At 46.4% G+C, this 24298-nt stretch overlaps 1 protein-coding gene across 1 annotated transcript in view; it reads left to right on the top strand.

Moving 5' to 3' along the window:
* The window catches only part of WNT2 (Wnt family member 2), a 281520-nt gene that overhangs the window by 91230 nt on the left and 165992 nt on the right, over positions 1 to 24298 (top strand). The window contains exon 2 of the mRNA XM_069627940.1: positions 20325 to 20602. Within this exon, the coding sequence (XP_069484041.1) occupies positions 20325 to 20602 (278 nt within the window). The remainder of the gene's footprint in view (positions 1 to 20324; positions 20603 to 24298) is intronic.

Raw genomic sequence — 24298 nt, 5'->3', positions numbered from 1 at the left:
AACTGCATATCCCACTATTCCTCCAGATAGAGAGGATAAAAAAGTTGACGCATGGGCACGTAAAGGTTTCACGTCAGGCAGTATGGTCCTTAAATCGACAAATGTCACCTGTACCCTGGCCAGGTTTACCCATACCCTGTGGGACTGTATTTTGGCGGCGACTGATCATATTCCGGAAGGCGAGGAAAGGGAAGGCTTCCTGCATATAGTCAAAGACAGGAAGGAGGCAATGGGGGAATGTCTCCAGTCTGGACTGGATACTGCTGATAGTATCAGCAGGTCCATGGCTGCAAGCGTTGTGCTATGCAGATTTGCGTGGTTGAGGAAGTCGGGGTTTGCACCAGATGTGCAAGCCAGACTCCTTAACATGCCCTTTGATGGCTCGAGGCTGTTTGGCAGAAAGGCTGATGAAAGCCTAGAAAAACTTCAGACCTCGAAAGCGGCAGCTAAATCGCTTAGTGCCTCCATGCACCAGCCTCTAAAACCCTATTCTGGCTCATCTTCCTGGAGGGATCGTTCTTTTCGATACTACTCCTCTTTTGGTAGAGGAAGAGGACAGGCTTCTCAAAGGGGCAAAAGAAACTTCCCTCGTGGAGCATGAGGAAGAGGTGCAAAATCAGCCTCAGGAGCGGCATCTGTACCCTCAGCCACTCCTGCAGCCGCCTCCAAATCCCTCTGAGACCTTGTTGCACAAAACACCAGTAGGAGGCAGGATCTCTCAACATCTGAAGGAATGGCGGGGCACTGGAAACAGTAGCCCAAGGTTACTGTCTCCCCTTTCTAAAAAGGCCTCAGAATCATCCACCGGGAGCTAACTCCGCCAAAATTCCAGATCAGCTCCTGTTGCAGGAAATTTTAACCCTGCTAGAGAAAGGTGCCATAGAACTGGTACCTGTAGCAGAGAGGAACAGGGGTTGGTACTCCCCATATTTTCTCATTGCAAAAAAGGACGGAGGACTGAGACCCATCTTGGACTTGAGAAACTTGAACAAGTTCCTCAGGAAGGACAAGTTCAATATGGTGACTCTTTCTCAGATCCTTCAGGCTCTCCAACTCCAAGATTGGTTGGTATCATTGGACCTTCAGGATGCTTACTTTCATGTGCCAATCCATCCAAAGCACAGAAAGTACCTGAGGTTCGCGATTGGCAATTCTCATTATCAGTTTCGAGTTCTGCCATTCGAGTTGACCTCTGCCCGAGGGTTTTCACCAAACTGTTGGTGGTTGTGGCAGCAAGTCTCAGGAGAGGAGGTATTCACATATATCCCTACCTGGACGACTGGTTGATCAGAGCAAGTTCTCCAGAACAAGCTCAGGAACATCTTTCGATCACCTGCCACTTCCTCCACAAATTGGGCTTCTCCCTCAGTTTCAAGAAGTCCCACATGATACCATCCCAGAAGCTCCAGTTTATCAGAGCAGTCTTGGACACTTCCTCGGGAAAAGCCTCGCCTCCCGAAGTGAGAGCTCTCCACATCCAGCAGATGGTAACAAAATTCCAGAATGCCCAACGTCTACCGGCCTTCGATTTTCTCAGGTTGCTCGGCCTCATGGCATCCTGCATTTTCCTAGTACCAGATGCCAGGTTGAGAATGAGATCCCTTCAATGGGCACTCAGAACTCGGTGGTCCCAGTTCTCAGGGAATAGGTTGGATCTTCTGCAAGTCCCGAGCGCAGTTGCTCAGGATCTTCTATGGCGGGCTTGCAATGATAACATTCTCAAGGGAGAGTCTTTTTGGCAACCATGGCCGGAGATAACAGTAGTGACGGACACCTCACTCACAGGGTGGGGAGCACACACCAACGATCTGACAATCAGCGTTCGTTGTTCTCTATCGGAGTCCAAACTACACATCAACCTTTTGGAGCTGAGGGCAATCAGACTAGCGCTGAAGGCCTTTCTGCCCTCTGCACAGGGAAAGAATGTTCTGATAATGACGGACAACACGGTGGCCATGTACTACCTCAACAAAAGAGGAGTGTGTTAGGGAGAATTCTCTGTTTAGGCTGAATTTCCCTACCTAGTGAGTCCCCCAGCAGCTTTGCTGGATTTCTTGGGGTTTCTTTTTTTCTCCTGCCAAGAGTGAGACCCTTTTTCCCTCACTCTTGGGCATGTTTGAAGAGTGTTTCTTTGGTTAACCTTGTGTTGAATGGGCTATGGGGTCTTTTACTCCATAGGGCCTCATGTGTTTTTGTAATGTGGGTTACACAGCACCCTCTGTGCAGTAACCCAGGGGTGTCCTAGGGACTCCCCAACATAGACTCCATACCCTGGGACTGACTACTGTCTCCCAGGGCAGGTAAAGTCTCCAAAGACTTTACTAGTCTTAAATCCTGAACAGAACCAGTACAAACCATCATATTGTGGACGTACTGGCTGGGGCAATTCGATTGCCCCAGGGTCTGTTAGTCAAGGGGGCACGTCTCCGTCCCCCCTGATCGAGTTTTGGCTGGTGGCAGTGGAAACTACTTTTTATATTCAACCGCGAATATTTTCCTATGGGATTTCCCATTGTTTTAGGCTAACACATTTAATTATTTATTTACGGTAGCCTCAAACATACCGCCGGTTTATATATTTATTATTATAACTCCGGTTGGGATTTTTTGCCAAAACTTGATCCTAAAATGGCGTTGGCGTTGGCCTCTGTAACTCTGACCCAAAGTGGAGCCCTTTGTTCCACTTTTGGCGGGCTTCTCCGCAGAAGCCCTCCAAAGTGGTGCCACTCTGTCTGGGGTACTTAGGAGGGGTGGAGGGGGATTTAGGCACCCTGGACTGAGTTACCTTGGTAACTCAAGTCGCACTCCGTCCTGATTGGCCCAAGTGGTGAGCCGGCCGGCTCACCACTTAGCATGTTTGAGTGACAGCTAGGCTGGGTGAATGGGGGTTTGCTGCATAAAAGCAGGGCTTTGGGGACTGGAACTTTAGAAGTCGCCACAGGACCAAGAATCCGACGAGGGAAGAGCTGAGCCGACCTGCTACGACGACACCACCCGGTGGAGCCCTGCTGAACCGTCTCACCACTTTTCCCAACGACCGAGGAGAACTCTTAACGGAGTGGCTCCTTCCCTTGACTGGTGGGGACAACCAGTTTCCACCTTGTTTCCGCTCCTTCGAGGTATATCGTGGCCGCCTTGCCCGTGCCAAGCACCCCGGCAACCGGAATACCACACTTTTAACACAACCGCGAAAGTCGGTACAACCCTTTAACCGGAGGACTCCGCGGCTGGTTTCTTCCCGGGCAGTGCAACGACCTTCTTCTTCTGCTCTTCAGCGAGATCTTCTTCTTCCCTGACCGACGTCGAGCCTTGCTGCCACTGCCTGGAACAACTGCCACCGCTGGAGGATCCTTCCCGTTTAAGGTACCGTGTTCCGCCTGGCTTCCCTTGCCACCGACTGTACGGGGTAGTTTTAGCCCCCGGCTTTCGAACCTGGGATTGCCTGGGACACCCTGGCTAAACTTTCTAAGCCTCTCTAAACTCTTTCTGAACTCGTTTGCAAGACTCTGAATCCCTAATAACTGTGTGATCTTGGGCACATTTTCGCTCCGTCTGCTCTAAGAGTGGGCCCTGCCTAGTGACTTTTGCTCACCTGTGACTTTGTGCTTCCTTGAACTTACAAAGAGTGTTCTTGACCTTAGAGTGGTGTGTTTATCCTAATTCTGCTCTTTTTCCCTCCCTTCTTTGAACCTACTAGAGTGTCATCTAAAGTTAAGCACTCACCTCTGTTTGAATTATGTGGTGTTAACCAAGAGTTGTCTAGTTAGGAATAAGGGTTGGGACTGCTTTCCATATAACTGTGTTTGAAGTGTTTTACTATATATTGCTAGAGTGTTTTCAACTTATGTGTTCTTAAAATAAATAACTATATACTTTTGAAACCAAGCTCTGGTCAGTGTTTGCTTGTGCTATTGTATTTGAGTACATATTGTGTATACTTTGCATACTGCCTAACTCTTCTTGAGGGAAGTCTGACTGCTCAGCCACAGCTACCAGGTAAATCTGGGTGGTGCAGACTGCTACCAAGTGGGTTTACTGCTATACCTGTAGTCTTAAATCTTTTGCAATGTTCCCTAAGGGAACTGCACAGGTTTCTGCCTAACAGAGTGGGGTCACTACCACTGTGCAGAGAGGCAATGCAGCTATGGCTCTGGGCAATACGAGAAGGAATCTCTGTATCGGCAATTCACCTAGCCGGAGAGAAGAACACGGTGGCAGACTCTCTGAGCAGGCAGAGCACGGTCTCTCACGAGTGGGAGCTGGCTCAGGAAGTCCTTCTGGAGATCTTCGCCCTTTGGGGAACCCCTCAAGTGGATCTGTTTGCCACCGCGATCAACCGGAAGTGCGGTCAGTACTGCTCAAGGGAATTTCCTCAAATCTGGGAGGCGCATTCATAGTGGAGTGGACGTTTCCACTGCTGTACGCGTTTCCCCCAGTCCCTGTGATTCCTCAAGTAATCAGGAGGTTGAGAAAGTTCAGGAAAACCATGATTCTAATTGCCCCAGATTGGGCCAGGAGGACGTGGTACCCGGACCTTCTAGACATGTCCATCTGCCCTCCAATACGTCTTCCGCAAAGAGAGGATCTTCTCTCGCAAGAGGAAGGTCGGGTTCTCCATCCAGAGGTCAAGACACTCAACCTTCACGCATGGTTTCTGAGAGGTTGAGATACAAGGATTGGGATCTTCCGGATGATGTAATGGAAGTCTTGCTTTCGTCCAGAAGGCCAGCAACAAAATCTTTGTATCAATGTCGCTGGAACAGGTTTAGTAACTGGTGCAAAGATAAGGATGTGGACCCTTTTCAATGTGGCACTCCAGTAGTGCTCTCTTTTCTATTACATCTAGCCAATCTGGGGCTCCAGATAGGAACAATCAAAGGATACCTGCTCCGCTGTCCATTTTCAAGCGCACCTCGGAAGAGGTTTCATATTTCAAAATACCACTAATAATTCAATTCTTAAAAGGACTTACTAACGTATACCCTCCAATACCTTTTCATGTCCCAACTTGGGACTTAAATTTAGTATTACAATTCTTTGACTTGCATACCTTTTGAGCCTCTGCACTCATGTCCATTGAGGCTTTTAACACTAAAAACTGTCCTCCTTGTGGCCCTATCATCAGCCGGCAGGGTTAGTGAACTTCAGGCTCTCTCATGCATACCACCGTATACTATTTTTTATAAGGATAAGGTAGTCCTTAAAGTTAAACATTCATTCTTACCAAAGGTAGTTTCGGACTTCCATTTGTCACAAAAAATAGTACTACCAACTTTTTATCCTCCTCCTAATTTGGGCAAGGAAGAGGAGAGACTGCACAGACTAGATCCCAAGAGGGCTCTTAGTTTTTACATCTCAATGATGTCTAAATTGAGACAAGATGACCAACTATTTGTGGGTTATACTGGTCATAAACTAGGCTTATCTGTAACAAAACTGACCATATCCCGCTGGATCATTTTAGCCATAATTGAATGCTACAGATTAGCGGGAAAAGAACCACCAGATGGGCTTCATGCCCATTCTACAAGGGGAATGGCTACTTCTGTGGCTCTAAAGAGGGGAGTCCCCGCAGCAGATATTTGTGCAGCTGCAGCTTGGAAAACAATGCATACTTTTGTCAAGCATTACTGCTTGGATACTGCCTCCTCCAATGAGGGATTATTTGCCAAGGCAGTTCTGCATTCATTCACGAAAACTAAAACTAGTACTCCCACCTCCAAAATTGTCACTGCTATGGAAGTCTATCATAAGATGAGGAATATGTGGGAGGACACAATCCATTTGAAGAACAAGTTACTTACCAACTGTAACGTTCTTTCGACTGGATGTTCCTCCCACGTATTCCTCATCAACCCTCCCATCCTACCCCACAGTACAGTTTACGTTTTCTTACACTTTCCTCTCACGATGAGTGCATCAGTTATGGGGCACGCCTGGGTGTTCCTCCTATATGTTTCATCGAAAAAACATAACTGAAGCAACGGGCGCGGCTCAAGCTATTTATACCATCGGTGACGTTGACAGAGTACGGAGTCCTTCGAGGGACAATCGACGCCACGACCTCGAGCATAGCGCCCTCTGCCGAGAGAATTTTTTTTCCGAAGCAGCGAAGCGGGGGACAACGAGTTATCATAAAATGAGGAATACGTGGAAGGAACATCCAGTCAAAAGAACGTTACAGTTGGTAAGTAACTTGTTCTTCTGTCTACTGGCACTGGATGTACGCTGTCTTGGAGAGCTTTGTAATTGGGGATGGGTTCGCTAGATGGGGTAAGCTCATTTATTCCAAACCTGTTGCCAGACTCGTGCGGGCAAGCATATTTCTGCCGCCTGCGAGATATGTAGAGGCACTAGACAGGGATGCCCCCTTTCACCCATGCTGTACATTTTGGCACTGGAGCCATTAGTAGTATATTTGAGGTCTGAATTTGAGGATAGTGGGATCTTGATTGATGGGACGTGCCACTTGATTTTGCTATATGCGGACGTTGCCTTCTGTACATACAAGAACCAGCGCACAATCTCTCCTTGATGTTGGAGGTGTTGGATAATTTCACGAAACTCACTGCTATCTCTTTTAGTAAAGAGAAGTCTTGAGTGGTCCCGTTGGCTGCGTTGAGTAATTGTAACTTAGATGGTTTTCCAGCATTGGATGTTGGGTGGGAAACAAGGTCATTTTGATACCTGGCGGTCAACATATGGCACCAGCCTGCGTATACGCATGAGAATAATACCGTGAGTGCTTTAGAGGGAATCTTAGAGTCAATGAAGTTCTGGAGCCGGTTGCCGCCCTCATTAATGGGAAGAGTTGCCTTAATCAAAATGGTGGTGTAGCCCTGCCTACTGGATTTATTTACTAACGTTGTGTTTCTTGTCCCATGCTCATTCTTCAGATATCTAGGCTCACTTGTGAAAGGAGTTCTCTGGGTTGGGAAGAGGCATCAAATTGCACTATCAACACTGAAGCTGAGATACGAAGATGGACGGTTCCATTTCCGTGGTTTGAGCTATACTACCTGGCTGCTCAGGCGCAGCTCCTGGTTAGATGGTTGTTGGATGAAGGGACATTGGATACCTTGTGGATGTATGATGCTATAAGACCGGTTGCCCTCAAGGAGGCTTTGTGGATTGCAGATAACTCCCTCCCGTGCAAGCCATATATGCTGAACCTGCGGAGAAGGGTATGGCGTAGGGTATGTAGGATCCTTGGCCTAAGGAATCCATACTCCCCAAGCATTCCCTTTGTCAGCTCGCCTGTGCCGAGATACATGTGAATTGTCCCTATTTAGATGATGGGAGGAGATGGGCCTTGCCACTTGGGGGGATATCTTCAAAGAGTGAAAGTTCGGGGATTTTTCATAGATAGCTGATGAATATGGGCTACATAAAGGTCAATTCTTGCGTTACATGAGGCTCACTACATTTTCTAAGACACAGTGGCCTTTTTGGCCCAAAGAGCCCAACTGTGATAACACACTGTCCACATTATATGACCTGGAAGATGGGTGGAAAGCAGCTACACGCTTATATCAGAGTTTGACTGTGAGTGTGTGTGTCTCACGTATTAAGGACGCATGGGAGGACAATTTGGAATGTGAGTTTGAAGAGAAGCAGTGGGACACTGCTCTAATATTTACCAAAAAAGTATCTAGGAATGCCTGCTTCCGACTTCAGCAGTTGAATGTACTGTATAGGATGTGTACATGTCTCCGCTAAAGGTTGCACATTTTAATAAGCAGACGTTTGCATGATGTCTGTGGTGTGGTGGTGAGCCCACGGACTTCCTGCATATGTTTTGGCTTTTCCCGAAGGTGCATACCTTTTGGCTCGGCATTCAGCATGCACTAGAGGAGGCAGGAGTGGGTAGGCACAAATAGACCCCTGTGGAAGGTCTATTCTGCATATATACCGACAAGATAAGGCCAGGCATGTGGTCACACTTATGGACTTGGCCTGTATACTGGCTAAGCAGAGAATTGCTGTGTCTTGGATTAGCTAGTAGGGCTCTAGGTGCGCTATATGGTGGAGGGATTTATTGAATTAGTCCACAGCTGAAACAGGGGAGTGGTATGGGGCCCTGCAGAAAATCATGAATGAACCCACCACAAACCTGGAGACTTGGAAGGCTCTACTCCAGGTGATCTTCTGCCACTGTGATGACAGACCCCCTCGAGTGGATTGTGGTTACTTGTTGATCTGCGTGTGATACTCTGCCAATGGAGGGGTCAGACCGGCCCTGTGTGACTGAAGATCTGTATGGTGTTGAACCCCTTGGGATGTGTATCCCTGTGCCTTGCCTACTATTCATTTATTTATTTGGTTTATCTGACTTCCAACACGATACCAGTCAGGAATGCCTCTTGATATAATTACTACTCTGCTGTTTGCATTGTTGTTTTTGTGTTATGTTGTATATTGTTTATTTTTGTGCACAATATTTATATGTGCTGCCTTTGAAACCTCAATAAAAAGATTTAAAAATAAATTGATATATGGGAATTTCATAACAAATCTTTCTGCGATCTAGCTGTGGTTGAAGCTGTCATGTTTTAATTGTGCCTGGCTCAGCCTTTCATCTTTCTGAGAGAGGTAAAGTGAGTACAATTGCGGTGTGTAATATTGTAATGGAAAATGTATTATTATGGGCTGGTACAATAGAGACACATGTAGAGCTGGGGCCGAATTAGTCACATATCGGTGTACATTATTCAACAGCTTGTCCTTTAAACAGTGATGAAATGAGTATCATTGAGAAGAAGAATATAAAATGGAGAGATCTCATAAAGCGCAGGTACTTTTGAAAATCACGCAGACCAGCAGACCTTAAGAAATGTTGGTCACATATCCATGGGCTAACTCGGCCAGCTTTTTGTCCATCTGATCAAGAGTAGTGATAACTGTTAAAATGTATTACATCTAAATACGTGACTCTATATCAAGCCCATACGTGTGGTGAACTGGTACAAGTGGTGGAGATCAGTTGCCAATCAAATGTGTCCGAGTTAGCCTTTCATCTTTCTGAAATGTATAGTATGAAACCGGGATATGTCATATAGGGCTGTGGGAGAGTCCTTCACATAGCCTGTGGGCTGAACATAGCCTTAGATCATCCTCCGTTTGTGGGAATTTTCCACCCACCTCAAATCAGGCACGCACAATTTGTATTTATTTAACAAAGTTCTCTTTATGAACCTGGAGCTCCCAATTTAACAATATGGATTCCCTGCAGCCCCCCTCACCTTTCGGGACAAGAAACACACAGGATTACACAGGCGGTCTACTTATTAATAAAATAGGAATACATGACTCAAGGTAAATATGAATCCAATGTCAAATGGCCCTACATTGAAGAATGATCAATAAACTGGTCACATCACTTTTCTATACTATATTTACTTTAATGTGGCCTTTTAAAACAAACATATCACCATATGCACATTTGATTTATCCTGAGCGCGCATTCCACCATTACCCGGTATAAAACTTTAATTTCATTGGAAACAAAATTAAATCAGAAGATCCCAGCCTATCTAAATCTCTCTACTTCTTATTTATTGTCAATCAATATTTCCCCCTCCCCCACTCAGTGGACATGTCAGAATTTCAAACAGTGTTTTAGAAAACTCAATTGTAAGGCAAGCTACCTAACATTCTCAGATGGGAATCGCTTGCAAAATGAAAATATACGTTGGCTAGAATTCCTCTAGTGTTGTTTCTGTTGCATTCCCATGTAAAGGTGTACCTTTCTCATTTTCAATGGACAACTTAAAGGCAGGAAAATGGTTATTGGTTAATTGCCCTTTACCGTTTGTCTTGAATGGTTCAGGGCCAGTAACAGAACTCTGCTTGTTGATGTAGCCAGGAAATGACCCCAATTATCTTATTTTTCTAGGTCTGCACACAGTGAGATAACCTTGTTGACTCCCAAAATACTACTTCTGGGTTTGATCATTACATAGAGAAGGATTTAGGGGATCTTCCAGTATACAGACAGTAGTCCCTAATCTACCAAATCTGTCACTACAGAAGCACATACACTCATAAATATTAATTAATTAATGCCTCTGTTTTGCCTAGTCAATTTACATGGCCCGCCCCTCACGACTTTCACTTCATCTGTTCCCCTTTAGAGTATTGCTCCCCTCATAATTACTTTCCCCTTGAAATTATACTTGCATATGAATTTGTTTTGGCAGTCTCACAGACAAGTGGGCACCTCTTAAGAACTTGCTCAGTTCTTCACCTTGGAAACAGGTGGGCATCAGTCAGCAAGATGGGGTCAGCTTCCCTCAACAGCCTGGTGTCCTTCATTCTGTATTGGGGCCTGTCTGCTATCTCTTCCATTGAAGTAGGACTGGTACACAACTTCCAGGTAGGCCCCTGTTACAGTGTGCTGCTAATAATCCCAAAATGTGTCAAAAGAAAACCAATCAATTCCCTTCTCCTTTCTGTTAATTCTCCTTTCTCTCTTTCTTTCCCTCCATCAGCCAGCCAGTCAGTGAGTGAGTGAATCTCCACAATCTATGAGTTTGAACTCCCTCCCTTTATAGGTGGGTATAATTTATCTGATCTCATTTGGTCAGTGTGAGTGATTGGACAGTGTCCCAAAAGTGGCATTTTATTATTTTTTTATAGTGTCATAACCATAAAGAAACAAAAACACAAATGTATGACTTTTAACACTTGAAATATAAAAAACTCAAAAACGCATTACCAAAGCAAAAACAAACAAATTTCTTTTAACATAGACAAAAACAACACTTCATAGAATAAAATTCATACTCCAAATACAGGGCAGATACATTACAAGATTTCCACCAATCGTAAACATACATTAAAAAGACTTCAGCAATTCAGAATCATAGAGAGGTGGAGTTGAGCTAAACCTTAACCCCCAAATCGAGGACTATTAAGAGGGCAACAACTTCAAAAGTCAGAATATTTTTGTTGCCTGAAGATAGTCTGTTCCAAAAGATGTCCGAATTCAACCACCTTACATCATGAACAAATTTTCCGAATCTTACCACTCTCAAGACCCAGGTTCCTGAGCATTTTGCTAGTAGATGATATAGAGCGACTGAATTTCCTTACCCTCACATTTGTCACAAGTGGCTGTTAGATAGTTCACTTTGTTTCTCATGGACAGGATTTCCAGCGTAGGGAAAAGATTTAGTCTAAACCTTAGAAAATCTGATCTAACGGCTGGATTGGAGGATTTAACGAGGCAGCAGGGACCTAGGTTTGTCAGTGCGTGTTTGTGAGGCCGACAACTTTGCTTGCCTCATTTGGTCTATTGTCCAAATGCAATCCATTTATTTCATGGAATGTTTAACTTTACCTGGACTTTGAACGAGGAGTTCCCCCGAAACATTTGAACTGACCAAGATCTCCAGACACTTATGGCTAAGATTATTCAAAAAGATATTAACCTGCAACTTGCATTAATAGTTCCACATCATCATATAATGATCCCTTCGGCGGATCTAAGATCAGCCTCAGGACAGAAACCCAACTCCACTCCATCATGGCCCTAACAGAGATTAGTCCCAACTCAAATCTTAAACAATGGGTACACAATTTGGCAGGGTCAACGATCTTTTCCACAGTTTAATTTCAATTTTGTCCCAGTCAATATCGATAGATGGCGGGTTCGAATCTAAACGAAATAGAATAACTGGGACAACTTTGCCTATATAAAACCTTACCAGGGGTTGAATCGATAACTTATAACATTTTTGATGGATTCTTTTCATCTGAGATCCCAGATTGAGAACCTTAAGGTTGATGGCTGCAAGGAAATGGCCCATAGCCGGAAAGGCTTTAATAGCCGGCCCAAGATAAATTACCTCAGGGACTATGTCTATCGGGCGCTTGTCCAAGACCGAGGTGTATGGTTTTAGGATGTTCTTAGGGTGTTTAAAGATCAACACCTTAGATTTACAGGGATTGATTTTTAGGTCATTACATTTGGCGTAATTCGCCAATGGCGAACAATAAGCATTGTAGCCTGACTTGAGAGTGGTCTAAAACCACTACATTGTCGGCATAAGCCAACCCTTTTGTTGTAGAGTCTCCAATTTTTGGTGTGTTTAAGCCTTTGTCCTGCAGCCATATAGACCTAGGTCTGACATGAAGAGAATAAACAAAAAAGGGCCAATCAGACAGCCCTGTCAAACTCCACGTTCAATCTTTATTGGATCCGACAATGCGCCCAACCTAGATATCCTGACTCGCATTGTTGAATTTTGGTGGTGTTCGATCAGGATAGACAGAGGTTTGGCAGAGCGGCCCAGGCGTTCAATTTCTTCCAAAGAAGATTTCTGTGTTTCTATACACAAGGGAGGGCGCACTGATGCAACGAAGAACCAGTCCATTGAGAGATGTTGAGAGGCCCCTTCTAAATCCTGTTTGTTGTCTGGGAATAAGACCTTTAGATTTGGCCCAACTAAACCATCCCATTTGTACTCATTGGGCATATTAATGAATAGGGCAGTCTAATGGGAATGATTTCTAAATTCAGTGAGTATTAGCTTCCTGAAAACCAACTGTGGGCAGACTCAACAGCTTTTATGACAAGCATCAAACCCAGTGTTCACACTTTTCTCACAGGAAGGCAAGCCATCCACCAGTCTTGTTGCTGTGTTGCTATGGGTTGGGGAAGAATACCATTTAGCAGTCTAGGCTTAGGTTGGTTTCAAGCACAAAAGCAGCCTTTACAGTTGTTTTCTTCATTGCAATTGTCACTTTCAACAGGGCAACATTATAACATCTTTGCAATCAACATTCTGCAAACACTTATATCGTTGGGTATCTGTTGGTCTCACAATGCTGATTCTTACTCCTGTAAGGAAATAAAAACCAACACCAGCAGGCCTCTTGATTTTGACACTGCTATGAAATGCTGGGCTTTTCATCCCAGATTGGACTGTTTTTCCATTTTAATAGAAATTGCTGATTAGTTTTTGTTCACTGGAAGTATTTATGTTGGGCCTTGACATCGGAACACATATTCTGATTGTAGATTGGTTGCTAACATAACACATTTTCCTTGCACCTGTAATTTTCTGATTCTGTGCGCAGGCTGCAGTTCACATTAGTTTTTAAATTGGAGCTTTTCTTTCTTTGCATCCTTTTCTTTTGCATAGATTTCCATATAGTGCCACTAAGCTAGTAATATCAAATTTGCAAGTAGGTGTTCAGACTAACACCTTGGAAAGGTTGGCAGGGCTACTGTCAGACATTGAACTATCAGGTGAGCCTGACACCGGCTTTGCATCCATCTGAGTGTGATAACATGAGCACAGTTAAGGCAGATATGATTTTATGGTCTGAGTACACAGTGGTCTAATACCTCTGAAAGGCTGGTAGTGATGGAGCCAGGTCAGTCACATGCGCAAGACCCAGATTTTCATGTTTCAAAGGCAGTCACTTGAGACATTGAGATGGATATGATTACATGTGATTTAATGAACAGCTGCAATCTCTGATATGCCAGTTCTTCTGGTGTGGCATCAGTAAAGTGTCTGGCTCAGATTTTCATCCTTCTGGGGATGCCAACACAAGTTAAATTAAGGTTGGTATTCTTATAAGGGGGGAGTAAATATTAAAGGCTGGCATCTGAAATAATTGTTGAGACAGCCGAACTCTTTAAAATCTGCAAGGAACTGGCCAATCCGGTCGCAGTCTCTACCTCTCCTGTTCTCTCCCAGGCCCCCTGTACGGCTCTGTCCTCTAACTTCTCTGCTAAAACTCAGGACATCCTGTCCTCTATCTCTTCTTCTCTCTTGGCACGCCTTGGCCTCTTGGCACGCCTTGGCCATCTCTCTCTCTCTCCGTCCTCCTCCTTTCTCCTCTTTCTCTCTGACAACACCTCACTAGGTTCCTAGACAAGTCCGACCTATGAAACTGCCATCCAAACGGGTGCTCCCCTGCTCCTCCAGAACCATGAAGGACCATATTGACACCCTCTCTGCAGCCTTGGACAATTTCTGTAATCACTCTTTCACCACTGGAACTTTCCCCTCGCCCCTTAGGCACTCCCTTGTGCACACCCTCCTCAAGAAGCCGTCTGCAGATCCTACCTGCCCAGCAAACTATCGCCCAATCTCCATCACCCCTTTCCTGAGCAAACTCTTGGAAAAGCTGGCCATCTCCCAGCTTACTCTCCACACTGAATCTGTTGGTTGTCTCCATGACCATCAGTCTGGCTTCAGAGCTGCCAGAGGCATGGAAACTGCTCTCCTGAACACCCGTGAAGATCTGCTCTCTAACCTTGACTCCAGCATTCCTTATGTCCTCATCCTCCTTGATCTTTACTTTGCTTTCAACACGGTCAACCATGCTATCCTGATCAATCGACTCTGTGAGAGCCTGGGCCACAGGGATCAGACCGTGGAGTGACTGACCTCCTTCCTCTTGAACCGACCCTCCAAGGTCCAACTTGGTCCCTTTGTCTCTGCCACCTCTCTCTAGCTGTGGCATTCCCCAGAGCTCTATACTCTCACCCTCTACTTGGCCCCTTTGGCTCACCTGATCTCTACCTTCTCCTCTAATTTTCAGTGTTATGTGGATGACACTCAGCTTTCCTTCGGGTTCCCCTCAGCCTCCTCTCCTCTCTCACTCACTCCTGACTGTCTATCCGCGATTCAGGATTGGTGCGCCTCCAACGATGCCTGCCTTAATGCCAGTAAGACAGAGATCCTTCTCATTGGGACCCCTGCTCCTGCTTTCCCTCGCTCACTCTGGCTGCCCGCCTTGGGACCTCTTCCTTTCACCTTCCTGCAAGGCAAAAAACCTTTCGACTCCACTTTCTCTTTCTCTCCTCACATCTCGGACCTCTCAAGAAGTACCACTACCAGCTGCACCTCCTCAAAGGGACTCTTCACTTTCTCACTTTCCCCTAGAAGCTCATTCTCTCCAGAGCCTTGGTTCTCTCTAGGTTGGACTACTGTAACATCCTCTTGCTCGATATGACTTCCTCAACTCTCTGCAACTAATCCAGAACAGGACCCCAAGACTTATCCTTGGCCTGAAGGTCAGGGACTGTATCTCTCCGACCCTGAAATCTCTCCACTGGCTCCCAGTGGCTGCAGGGATAACGTTCAAGACCCTTTGCAGTGTCCACAAGGCTTTCTGGGGCATGCACTACATTCAACTCCCTCTTCCAAAATACCTTCCTTCTCGAGCCCTTCACTCAGCTACTTGCAACTCTCTAAGGGTCATACACTTCTCCAGGCAGTGTGTGGGGGTAGATCTCTCTCTGCAGGCGCCTCTCTCTGGAATGGCCTCCCTGTCCCTCTGAAACTTGAGCCAGACCACCTAAAGTTCCGGAAGCAGCTCAAAGCTGTCCTTTTCTCCTCTGCTTTCTCTCTCTCTTTCCCCTGCTGACCTACCTGTCTGCTGTACCGACTAGTTGCTTGGCTGCCCTCAGAGTCTCACTGAGTCCAGACTGTTTCTTGATCAGTCACCTTTGCACTGCCTCCGGGCCTACCACACACTTAGGGGCTGTAACTGCAACCCTACAGTCTGTTCTCCTTGCTGCTCTGGCTGCACTTACTCAGAGCATTGCTGCCCTGTTTTCCCCTCCCCCTCCCTTACACTTCTCGTTCTCACACGATCTGAACGTCACAAGGCCTAGTAAGATCATTTGTCTTGTCCTCCCTTGTCTTGCCTAGAACACTTGTGTACAGGCTTATATCATAAATGACTTATATGATATCATGGGGCAAAATCACTGACATGGAGTAAGCTTGACTCCTCTTTTCCTCTGTTGAGGGTGATAAAATGAGCACAGTTGTGTCGGATGTTACATAATGAGGAGAGTTTGTGAAATATCTGTACCCCTCGAAGGAAGTTTCGACGGGGGGGGGGTGGGGTTTGCAGTCTCACTAAGCCTTTCATCCCGCACAAGGAGCTGCAGGCGTACGCTTCCAAAGGACAATCTTAAAATGAGACGCTTGCTTCACAGCCTGGTGCCTTTGAAACAATCGCAGGTCAGGTCAGGTTTGGCCTGAGCTGATGGAGGTGTAAAAGGGAGTATGTTTGGTGTTCATTGTTGTCAACAGTGACATTCTTGACTGGCTGGGCAAGAGACAGTCGCCTGACAGACAGACAGACATGCCTGACCCAGCCCTTTAACACTTTGAGGACGCGGAATAATCACTTGGTTGCAGCGGCGCCGAGTACAGGGGGCTCCGGGGCCCGAGCTCCCCTCCCACCCCCCCGCAAAATCAAGTCGGAATCAACACCCAGTCCGACCCTGGGTGGCAGCAGTGGTGTGGAACTGCCCAAGTGTCACAGAAGTGCTAGAACATATTTGGGCACAGGCACCTACTGTTTTACAAATTAAGCACTTGGTATACACATGCAGTTGCAATTAAATGTTCATTAAAAAAGTATGCCCTCAAGAGTCTGCTATCACAGAGAAACGGGGACCCCAAAGCCAGTTCAACTACCCACTCCCAGGTGTGCTACTGAACAGGTAGATGTAAGTCGAGAGCCAACCAACCTCTTTCTACTATCTGTGCTACTGAACCATACAAATAAGGGTGAATCGCTCTCCTGCAGCCTCTCTCGCAGTCATCGATTCTTGATGATTTACTGGTGCAGTCACAAAAAAAAGATTGTTTGGGGGTTCATTTTGTTTACAGAAGTAGCGCATAGCTAAAACCCCCTGGCTGCCAGTTCATTGTCCTTGAAGCGTCCCAGGCTCCCTACCCCCTGAGAGCCACCAACCTTGGGTGCTGTTTTATAACAAATGAAAGATGCAGACAGAACAATAACTGTGTGAGTCAACTGAGAGATGAATGCACTCATGCTCCATTCAGAGAGAGGCTTTGAAAATGTAGCTCTGACAAATCAGAGAATCAGGGGGGGCAAAGAAGCACTGCACATCTCTGCTCCCTCTTCATGGGTTTACGGTTGCCACCTGAAAGGTTGCCAGCAGCTAACCCGCCTTCCTGTCCCAACTCCATGCCTCGTGTGCTATTCCTTGGTCAACCAAACCCTGTGAACTCATAGGCCGCATAAGACCCACGGAAGTCTTTTTACCGCCCGTCCTGAACGTTTCTTGCACTAGTGCTATTAACGCATGCAGCTCCAAGGTTTAATATTAACAACCAGTGTTTGTGGGTAAAGGGCCGGCATAAAGTATCTATTTCAGAGCCAGAGTCAAATGATAAGGTGCTTGTGGCAGTATGGAGTTCCAGGCCTCTGCTTGGACGCCGGGTTCTGCAACCTTTAGCTCTGCAGATGTGTTGGACTACAATGCTCATCAGCCCCAGCCAGCATAGTCAATGGTGATGGATCATAGGAGTCGTAGTCCAAAACATCTGGAGAGCCACATGTTTAAGACCCCTGGCTTTAAGGAACAGGAAGTAAAATAATCCATGAAAGTAACAGGAGTATGACGTTCCTGGATCTACATGGGTAGAATAAAAGTAGACTAGAAGAACAGCCTGGGGGCATCAAGTTTATGTAGGATGCAATGGTGGGGGTCTGAGTCACCTGAGGAGACAGGGGTATCTTACAGGTCTGAAACCTGGTAATCCACTTTACAATAAAAGACAACATGGAGAGAGGTGATGTCTCTGTGTGGTCTGTAAATTTGCTGAGATACCACCAAACTGTACTACCAGTACTGCCACTTGGTCTGGCGGCATTACTGCCGGATTACAAGTGGTGGTAGGCAGTGTTAGTCCCCATTAATTGGAGTCCATAGGACTCCATGGTGGATTTCAGCAGTATTACTGCTGGTAGTAATTTTGCTGGTGGTAATATCCCAAATTGTTCTATTTTGGGCGGCATGGTGGAGGAAATACCTCCAGCTTCTTGCTGGAGGATTTTCCTCCACCTTTGCCCTCAAACTCATAGTTGGGCGGTGCGATAATGTGGCTCTATACGGTATTACCAGTGTTGCCAGTCAAAACTCATTTACATCAGCAATGTATTCAGTTCTCTGTTTTTTGTCCTGACGCTTAAAATGTGCAATTTGCATTACAAGCTGTGTGCCGCAGACTGCTTCCACTCTAAGCGGAGGAGAAGTTAGGACTGTGGGGACTGAGACGTCAGGACTTTTCACCCTTTTGACACAAGGGGCCTTCACTGAGTCTTGGGGGGCATCACCTCCCACGGGATATGGTACAGTGTAATTACCTCATTGCTTTCTATCACTGGTTCCTCTACATCAGCCTCCTGCTGACATAGAAGGGTTTATAGCTGTTCAGTGGGCATTCAGTGGTTAAGATCTATGCTGGCCTGCCATCTTGTGATAAACAGCAGCTATTAACCTTAAATTTGTCGCCATTGCAAGTCTCACTTCTCCCACAGCAACAGCAGAGGCCGCTTGCCAGTGCCTGATTATCCCAAAATTCTCTGTAATTTTATGCAAAACTGCATTTTATCTTTATAAGGTTATTTTACTCACTGAATGCTGATCAAGTGTTTTAAGTCTGGACTTTATTAACTGGGTGCTTATAATTGCAGCGCAAGCACTCTTTACAATCTAAACTAGAGGTGTGTTTACAATGTTGATTGTTCCAAAATACATCTCCTAGTGTGCTGCTTTGGGTCAGGTGGCCCCCTTTAAGCTGTACACAATGATACATTGTCTTGTTGACATACTATATGATTTGTGTATTTTATAAAGGAAGCTAAAACCACTAGAACTCACCACCCCAGAAACTCCCAATCCCACCTCTGGGGGCATTCATGTGGACATGAGAACACAGAGGAAAGAATGAATAAAAAAGTATTTGCCTTCAAGAGGAAGCTAGACCTTTGCAAAAGAACAGCTGGAGCTGGGCAAGCCACCTAGCAACATTAAGGTCCAGCTTTGATGAATACTTCCCTGAAGTAAATGCCGGCATTAAGGACCGGGTGATGCAGACTTTTCTGGCAGAGGAGGTGACGCATCATCCATTTGATGCGCAGGAAGAGCTGATTGAGGTTCAGTCGGACACTACTCTGCTATCTGAATTTAGGAACATTGCAGTGGGTGAATTTTGACTGAAGGTAATCCTGGAGTATCCTACATTGGCATGGTCTGCTATACAGTCGCTCTTACCCTTTGGGTCTTACTACTTGTGCGAAATAGGCTTTTCAGCACTGGCTTTTTTACTGACTCCTTCATTTTTTGAATAAGGGGTGTTTCAAATGAATGTTGAAAACCCGGAGAGTGGGAGTTTTTAAAACATGGAGACAACCATGGCTACAACATTTAGACGTGAGTGCTTCCATCAGTCCCAAACATCACCTGGGTGCAGGGTGAGCCTGGGTAACTGCTTTTTAACATTGTACACTACTTTACCAGAATTTCTGGTAAACTACAATGTTAATAGCAGTTAACAGTCTTCCCCCCAAGTCTGAAAACACACTTGATTGCATTATACTTCAGCCAGGATTGCATTATACTTCAGCCAGGATTGCATTATACTTCAGCAGCACATCTGATGTGTTCACTGAAAGGTTTAAGATTAACCTACATCCCTAACTCTATCTGGTTACCCAGAGGTAACATCTTAGCAAATGTCACTTGTGGCTGGCCAATCTACAGCAGTGCTATTGTAAGTTTGAATTGTTGATGTTTTACTGAACTATGGCACCACACACGTCTTGCTTGGTACTTTTTAATCGGGAAACGTCTTTACTTCTCGTTTCCCTTGAATTGGGATTTTTTTTGTGGTGGTGGTACTCCACCTTGCAGCTGTACCTTCTGTTTAGCAAGCATTTCATTCTCCCATCCTAGTTGTGTTGCTGGACGATTATAGAGCGGTGGAGTAGGGGCAGTGATGTCTTACTGGAATGCAACTCGAAGGCTTAAATCTCCTTCTTTCTTGACTTTAGTATATGCAGTGCATGCTAGCCAATGTTTCCACTTTTCTGCTCTGCGCGCGCCAACACCTGCCCCCCCCGTGCCACTGCACCAAGTTGGCGACTACATGCAAATTTGCGGTCATATAACTGCCAGTGATGTCACTTCCTGTATTTGTCCCCCACCCCCTCCACCCCCTACGCCGGAAATTCAGAAGTCGGCTCCCCTGCTTGGTTGGATACTTTTCTGTGATTGCTGAGTGTATCCTGAATACTGTAGCATGTCTAGGGTGGGGTGGGGTGGGCACATCAGTTGTGAGAATTCCTGAATCCACGTATGTTTCTGTTGATGTCGCTCTTCCTCTTTGCTTGCTGTTGGTTTGTGTGGTGCCTTGTGTATCCATGCATGCGCAGTCTGGAGAGCAGCACGTGCTGGTCGCCCCCACGCATTCCCGGCGCCGGCTGATGGTGGTGCTACGTTCTCAGGCCGCCCTCGTTTGTTTCTCTTGCAGGTAGCCGGGAGTCTGCCTTTATTTACGCCATCTCTTCGGCGGGAGTCGTCTTCGCTATCACCAGGTCCTGCAGTCGAGGGGAATTAAGATCCTGCTCCTGTGATCCAAAGAAGACGGGCTCCAGCACAGATAACCGCGGCGCCTTCGGCTGGGGCGGCTGCAGCGATAACGTGGACTATGGCATCAAGTTTGCCCGGGCCTTTGTGGATGCCAAGGAGAAGAAAGGCAAAGACGCCAGGGCGCTCATGAACCTTCACAACAACAACGCTGGACGCAAGGTGGGTGCCCCCAGAATGCTCATGTGTTTCTAAGTGTCCTTTACCAGGGCGATTCATGCCTTCTAGTCCTTATTCCAAGAGACCCAAAGGGACCTGAAGCTGGTATTTCTGTCTTCTTCACCCATCATGGAGGTGGCTTTCTTTCCCATAACTCCTGTGTGCCCCGTTACCTGCACAGTGGACCTGCTTTACTTGTTTCCCCAGTGCAAGCTCTTCATAATATGCTTCTAATCCAGACCGATTATTTGGATGCAACTGAAACCTTTATCAGAAATAGATGCTGGGTCTATGCAATGGGCCGGTGAAGAACGAACAACCACAAATGAGAAAAACAAGCATTGGCAATGGCAACAATTTGGGATTTTCTCTGGGCATAGGAAGACACTTGCCAGGCACAGCCCTAGTGGTATTAACTGGCCGTTGATGGGAGAAAGTACAAAATGGTGAGAGTACCAGGGTATCTACCAGCAGTGACTGACACATGTCTAATACGTATACACAACCAAAAACTGTTTGCTTTGCCAATGCTTGTTTTTAACAGGATTTACGTGAAGGACACGTAAAGTGCTTATAAAGTGAGTGGCTGGAGGCAGACCTGGGTTACAACTCCAATTAAGTCATTAAATCTCCGAAGACTGCTTTGCAAAAACACTGCCAGGTAGGCCAGGAGGGTCCTTGGCTCAGAGAGAGATCTCCCAGCGGTGGGGTCCCTGGGTCCAGGCCGAGAAGGGGTGGGGGTGGGGAGGAGAGTGGGGGCCGAAACATGGACATGTAAGACTCGAGCCTGCTTTTTGTGAACAACCAATTGGGGGATATATAATGTGTTCTTTATTCACTTGTACAACTGTCACCTGTGTGCTGGTTTAAAATAAATATATACATTTTTTATTTTTTTTAAACACTGCCAGGCACTTCTTGTGCATCGTTTGATGGTAAGGCTTGAATAAAGCAAGGTCAAAGATTTCCAGTGAAGAGGTGTTTTGGGCGGGGTGGGCCAGGCACTGGGTGAAAATGGCCATAGAGATTAGTATGGCCGTGGGCAGTCAATGGGTGGGCAAATGACCAAGTAGCACCTACAAGCTGCGTCTCCCCCCCCCCCAATATGCCATTTCCCCATTATTTGCACTCAGATGCAATCGTTTCGGCGTGCAGGTGGCACTTGCACACCCAGGTAATGAAACTAACTGTGCCGCCCCTGAAAGCAAATGACGGCCCAGTGTGTATGCAGCCCCCTGACCTCCTTCACACGTCGCCCCTTATCCTGCACTCAAACATGTGTGCGCCTTTTATTGTTGCCTCACTATGCAGAAATATTTACTCCTTCAAATGCGGTTTAAGCAGTGTTTGCTTTTCTTTAGAGCACAATATGGCAGCTCTAACAGTTCTGTGTTTTTGGATGATGGAGCAGACGACACAATGAGCTTGGACTGTTCACTTTGCTCGTGCATTGTCATTAATGCCTGCCCCTCTCTTGCACACATGGTTCTGCTGGCCTTCAGTATCTGCAGTATCGTCTCGTTATTGGATGCCAGTGGGACACTTGCATAAACTGCGCCCTGCTGCTTATATTGACACATTAATGAAGGGAGCCAAAGTAGACATTTCATAAGTTTCCACAACACACAAGAAAGGGGCCTGGGCCCGCTTTCCACTCAGCAGCCACCAAACGATGTCCCCCGGCAGCGTGTCCTCTAGCAAAGCTGAAGCCGACCACCATTACCGGTATTAACTCATCCATTTATCATAATAGTCACAGGTGTCAAAGATGACTTCTTGCACGGATCAGGCCACAGCCCCCGCACCACTTCTGGATATTGCGACACAGAGATATTGACTATCTCATCTCACTCTGCCATTTGGACCTGAATTATAACATTGTGTTGAGTTTAATGTTGATCTCTGGTATGAGTGATGACCTAGTCGTGGTTTGTTCTAATGGATTCTTTCCCCCACGGGTTCCTCATCTGTGATATTCCATCTCCAGTGCAGCTGGTCTTAGGAAACCTTTCTGACACCAACAGGCGTGCGCAGCATGGCTCCACCGCACGCCTCAATGAGCCCCTTGGTGATGTAGAGCCGGTATCTATTGAGCTGCCATGCCCCATGACTTCAGTTCCTTTTCTCCTTCGACTCTGTTCGCTTGAGGAACACTGCTACTCAGAGTGTTGTAAAATGCATACTTCCACAATGCCCTCAGGCTTCAAGCTCTGCGCAGACTATGGTCAACAAATGTCAGTTTCTGGCCCCCAAAGGACCTGTCTGTACTGTTGGGAAGGAGGATCACGAGCCCCAAGACTGGAGGTCGTCTCTGTTGATGCATCCGAAGGTTCTCCACAACGGGTGCTAAAGCTCTTCACTTTTTTCGACAAGGAAGATGACAAGAGATCTCGTTTGAGGTCACAGTCGCAGAGTGGAGGTTGAACGAATGGTCTGCGGCCCCAAAACAAGAAAAAGAATCACTGCAAGAGGTTCCATTCACTGAGCAGCCGCAAGTACCGTTTTCCCACCCATCCTCAACCCTGGAGGAATGGGAGGCTTTCGGGCTGAAATACTTGACATCTTCCAAGAGCCCCAGCACTGCCATAAGGAACGGTTCACATTTGGACAAGGCAGCTGGGATCCTGTGAAGGACCATGACCGCATGTATAAGGCTCTGCCCTGGCCCCTATGCATGAGGACCCGTCCTTTGCGGACATACACCGCCCTTGAGTGTCAAGTGATCGACACCAGCCACCTCAGTGCCAACAGTGCCAGAGCACCTAGGGGGTATGCCCTACTTCCAATGCGGCCCTTCATATTGAAGATGGAAGAAAACTACGATGAGGAGGTGTACCCTATATCTTTTGGAAAAAAAACTTCTATGCCCTCAAGAGGTTAGGGACTTTCCAGAGGCTTTCTAGGGAGAGGGGAAGGCACTGTTGGAGCTGGCCTCTGACATGCAAGAGGACAGTGGTCTGGATACTTCTTTAGCATTGGACCTTTCATAGATTCCCATGCCGTTATAATATTCCCCGTCCTTAAGTTGGGAATCCATTAAAGCAGCTTCTTTTGAAATGAAGAACTGAAATTACTTTCGTGTTCTCTGTGTCACTTTGGGCCATTCGCCCCTCAGCCAATAGGCAGCACCTCCTTTGGCTCCTGCCCTGGATGCCATCTTCAAATTCTTACCACACGTTCAAGTGTTCAGAGTCCTCTTCAAGTTCTCCACTTGAATTCGATGATCGCATATGAATTTTACTACCTTCAGGGCTGTTTTTCACATTGTTGGAAAGCTGAGCTAAGTGCCATTCTCTTCTGGGGATTTGAAGTGCTGCCCCATTTGGTGCTCCCCTACTGCACACAGACGTGGGTCCGACAGGGTTGAGCCCTGTGGAATGTACTTTCTTCCCCCACCACGGCTGACTCAAAGGCTAATAAAAGTCTGTTTAAGGCATGTTCCAACTGCCACCTTAAAAACATTTATATTGAGGAAACGCATGAAGAGTGGCTGTATGGTCATTGTACGCGGCACGCCATTTGTCCGGGAAGCTGAAAGTCAACGACCCCATTGACGCCTTCCTCGTCGATGATGGATAAACCTATCAAACCTGCATCATCCATGACTCAAACAATGACATCCATGTCAATGACAAGAATCCAATCAAGGACATCCTCGACGACCGTACCTTCGACGACCACCTCGTAGCTGTCCACAAA

The sequence above is a fragment of the Ambystoma mexicanum genome, chromosome 12 (assembly GCF_040938575.1).
Source record: "Ambystoma mexicanum isolate Mex_15411 chromosome 12, UKY_AmexF1_1, whole genome shotgun sequence".
Lineage (NCBI taxonomy): Eukaryota > Metazoa > Chordata > Amphibia > Caudata > Ambystomatidae > Ambystoma > Ambystoma mexicanum.
This window is presented reverse-complemented; position numbering and strand designations above follow the sequence as displayed.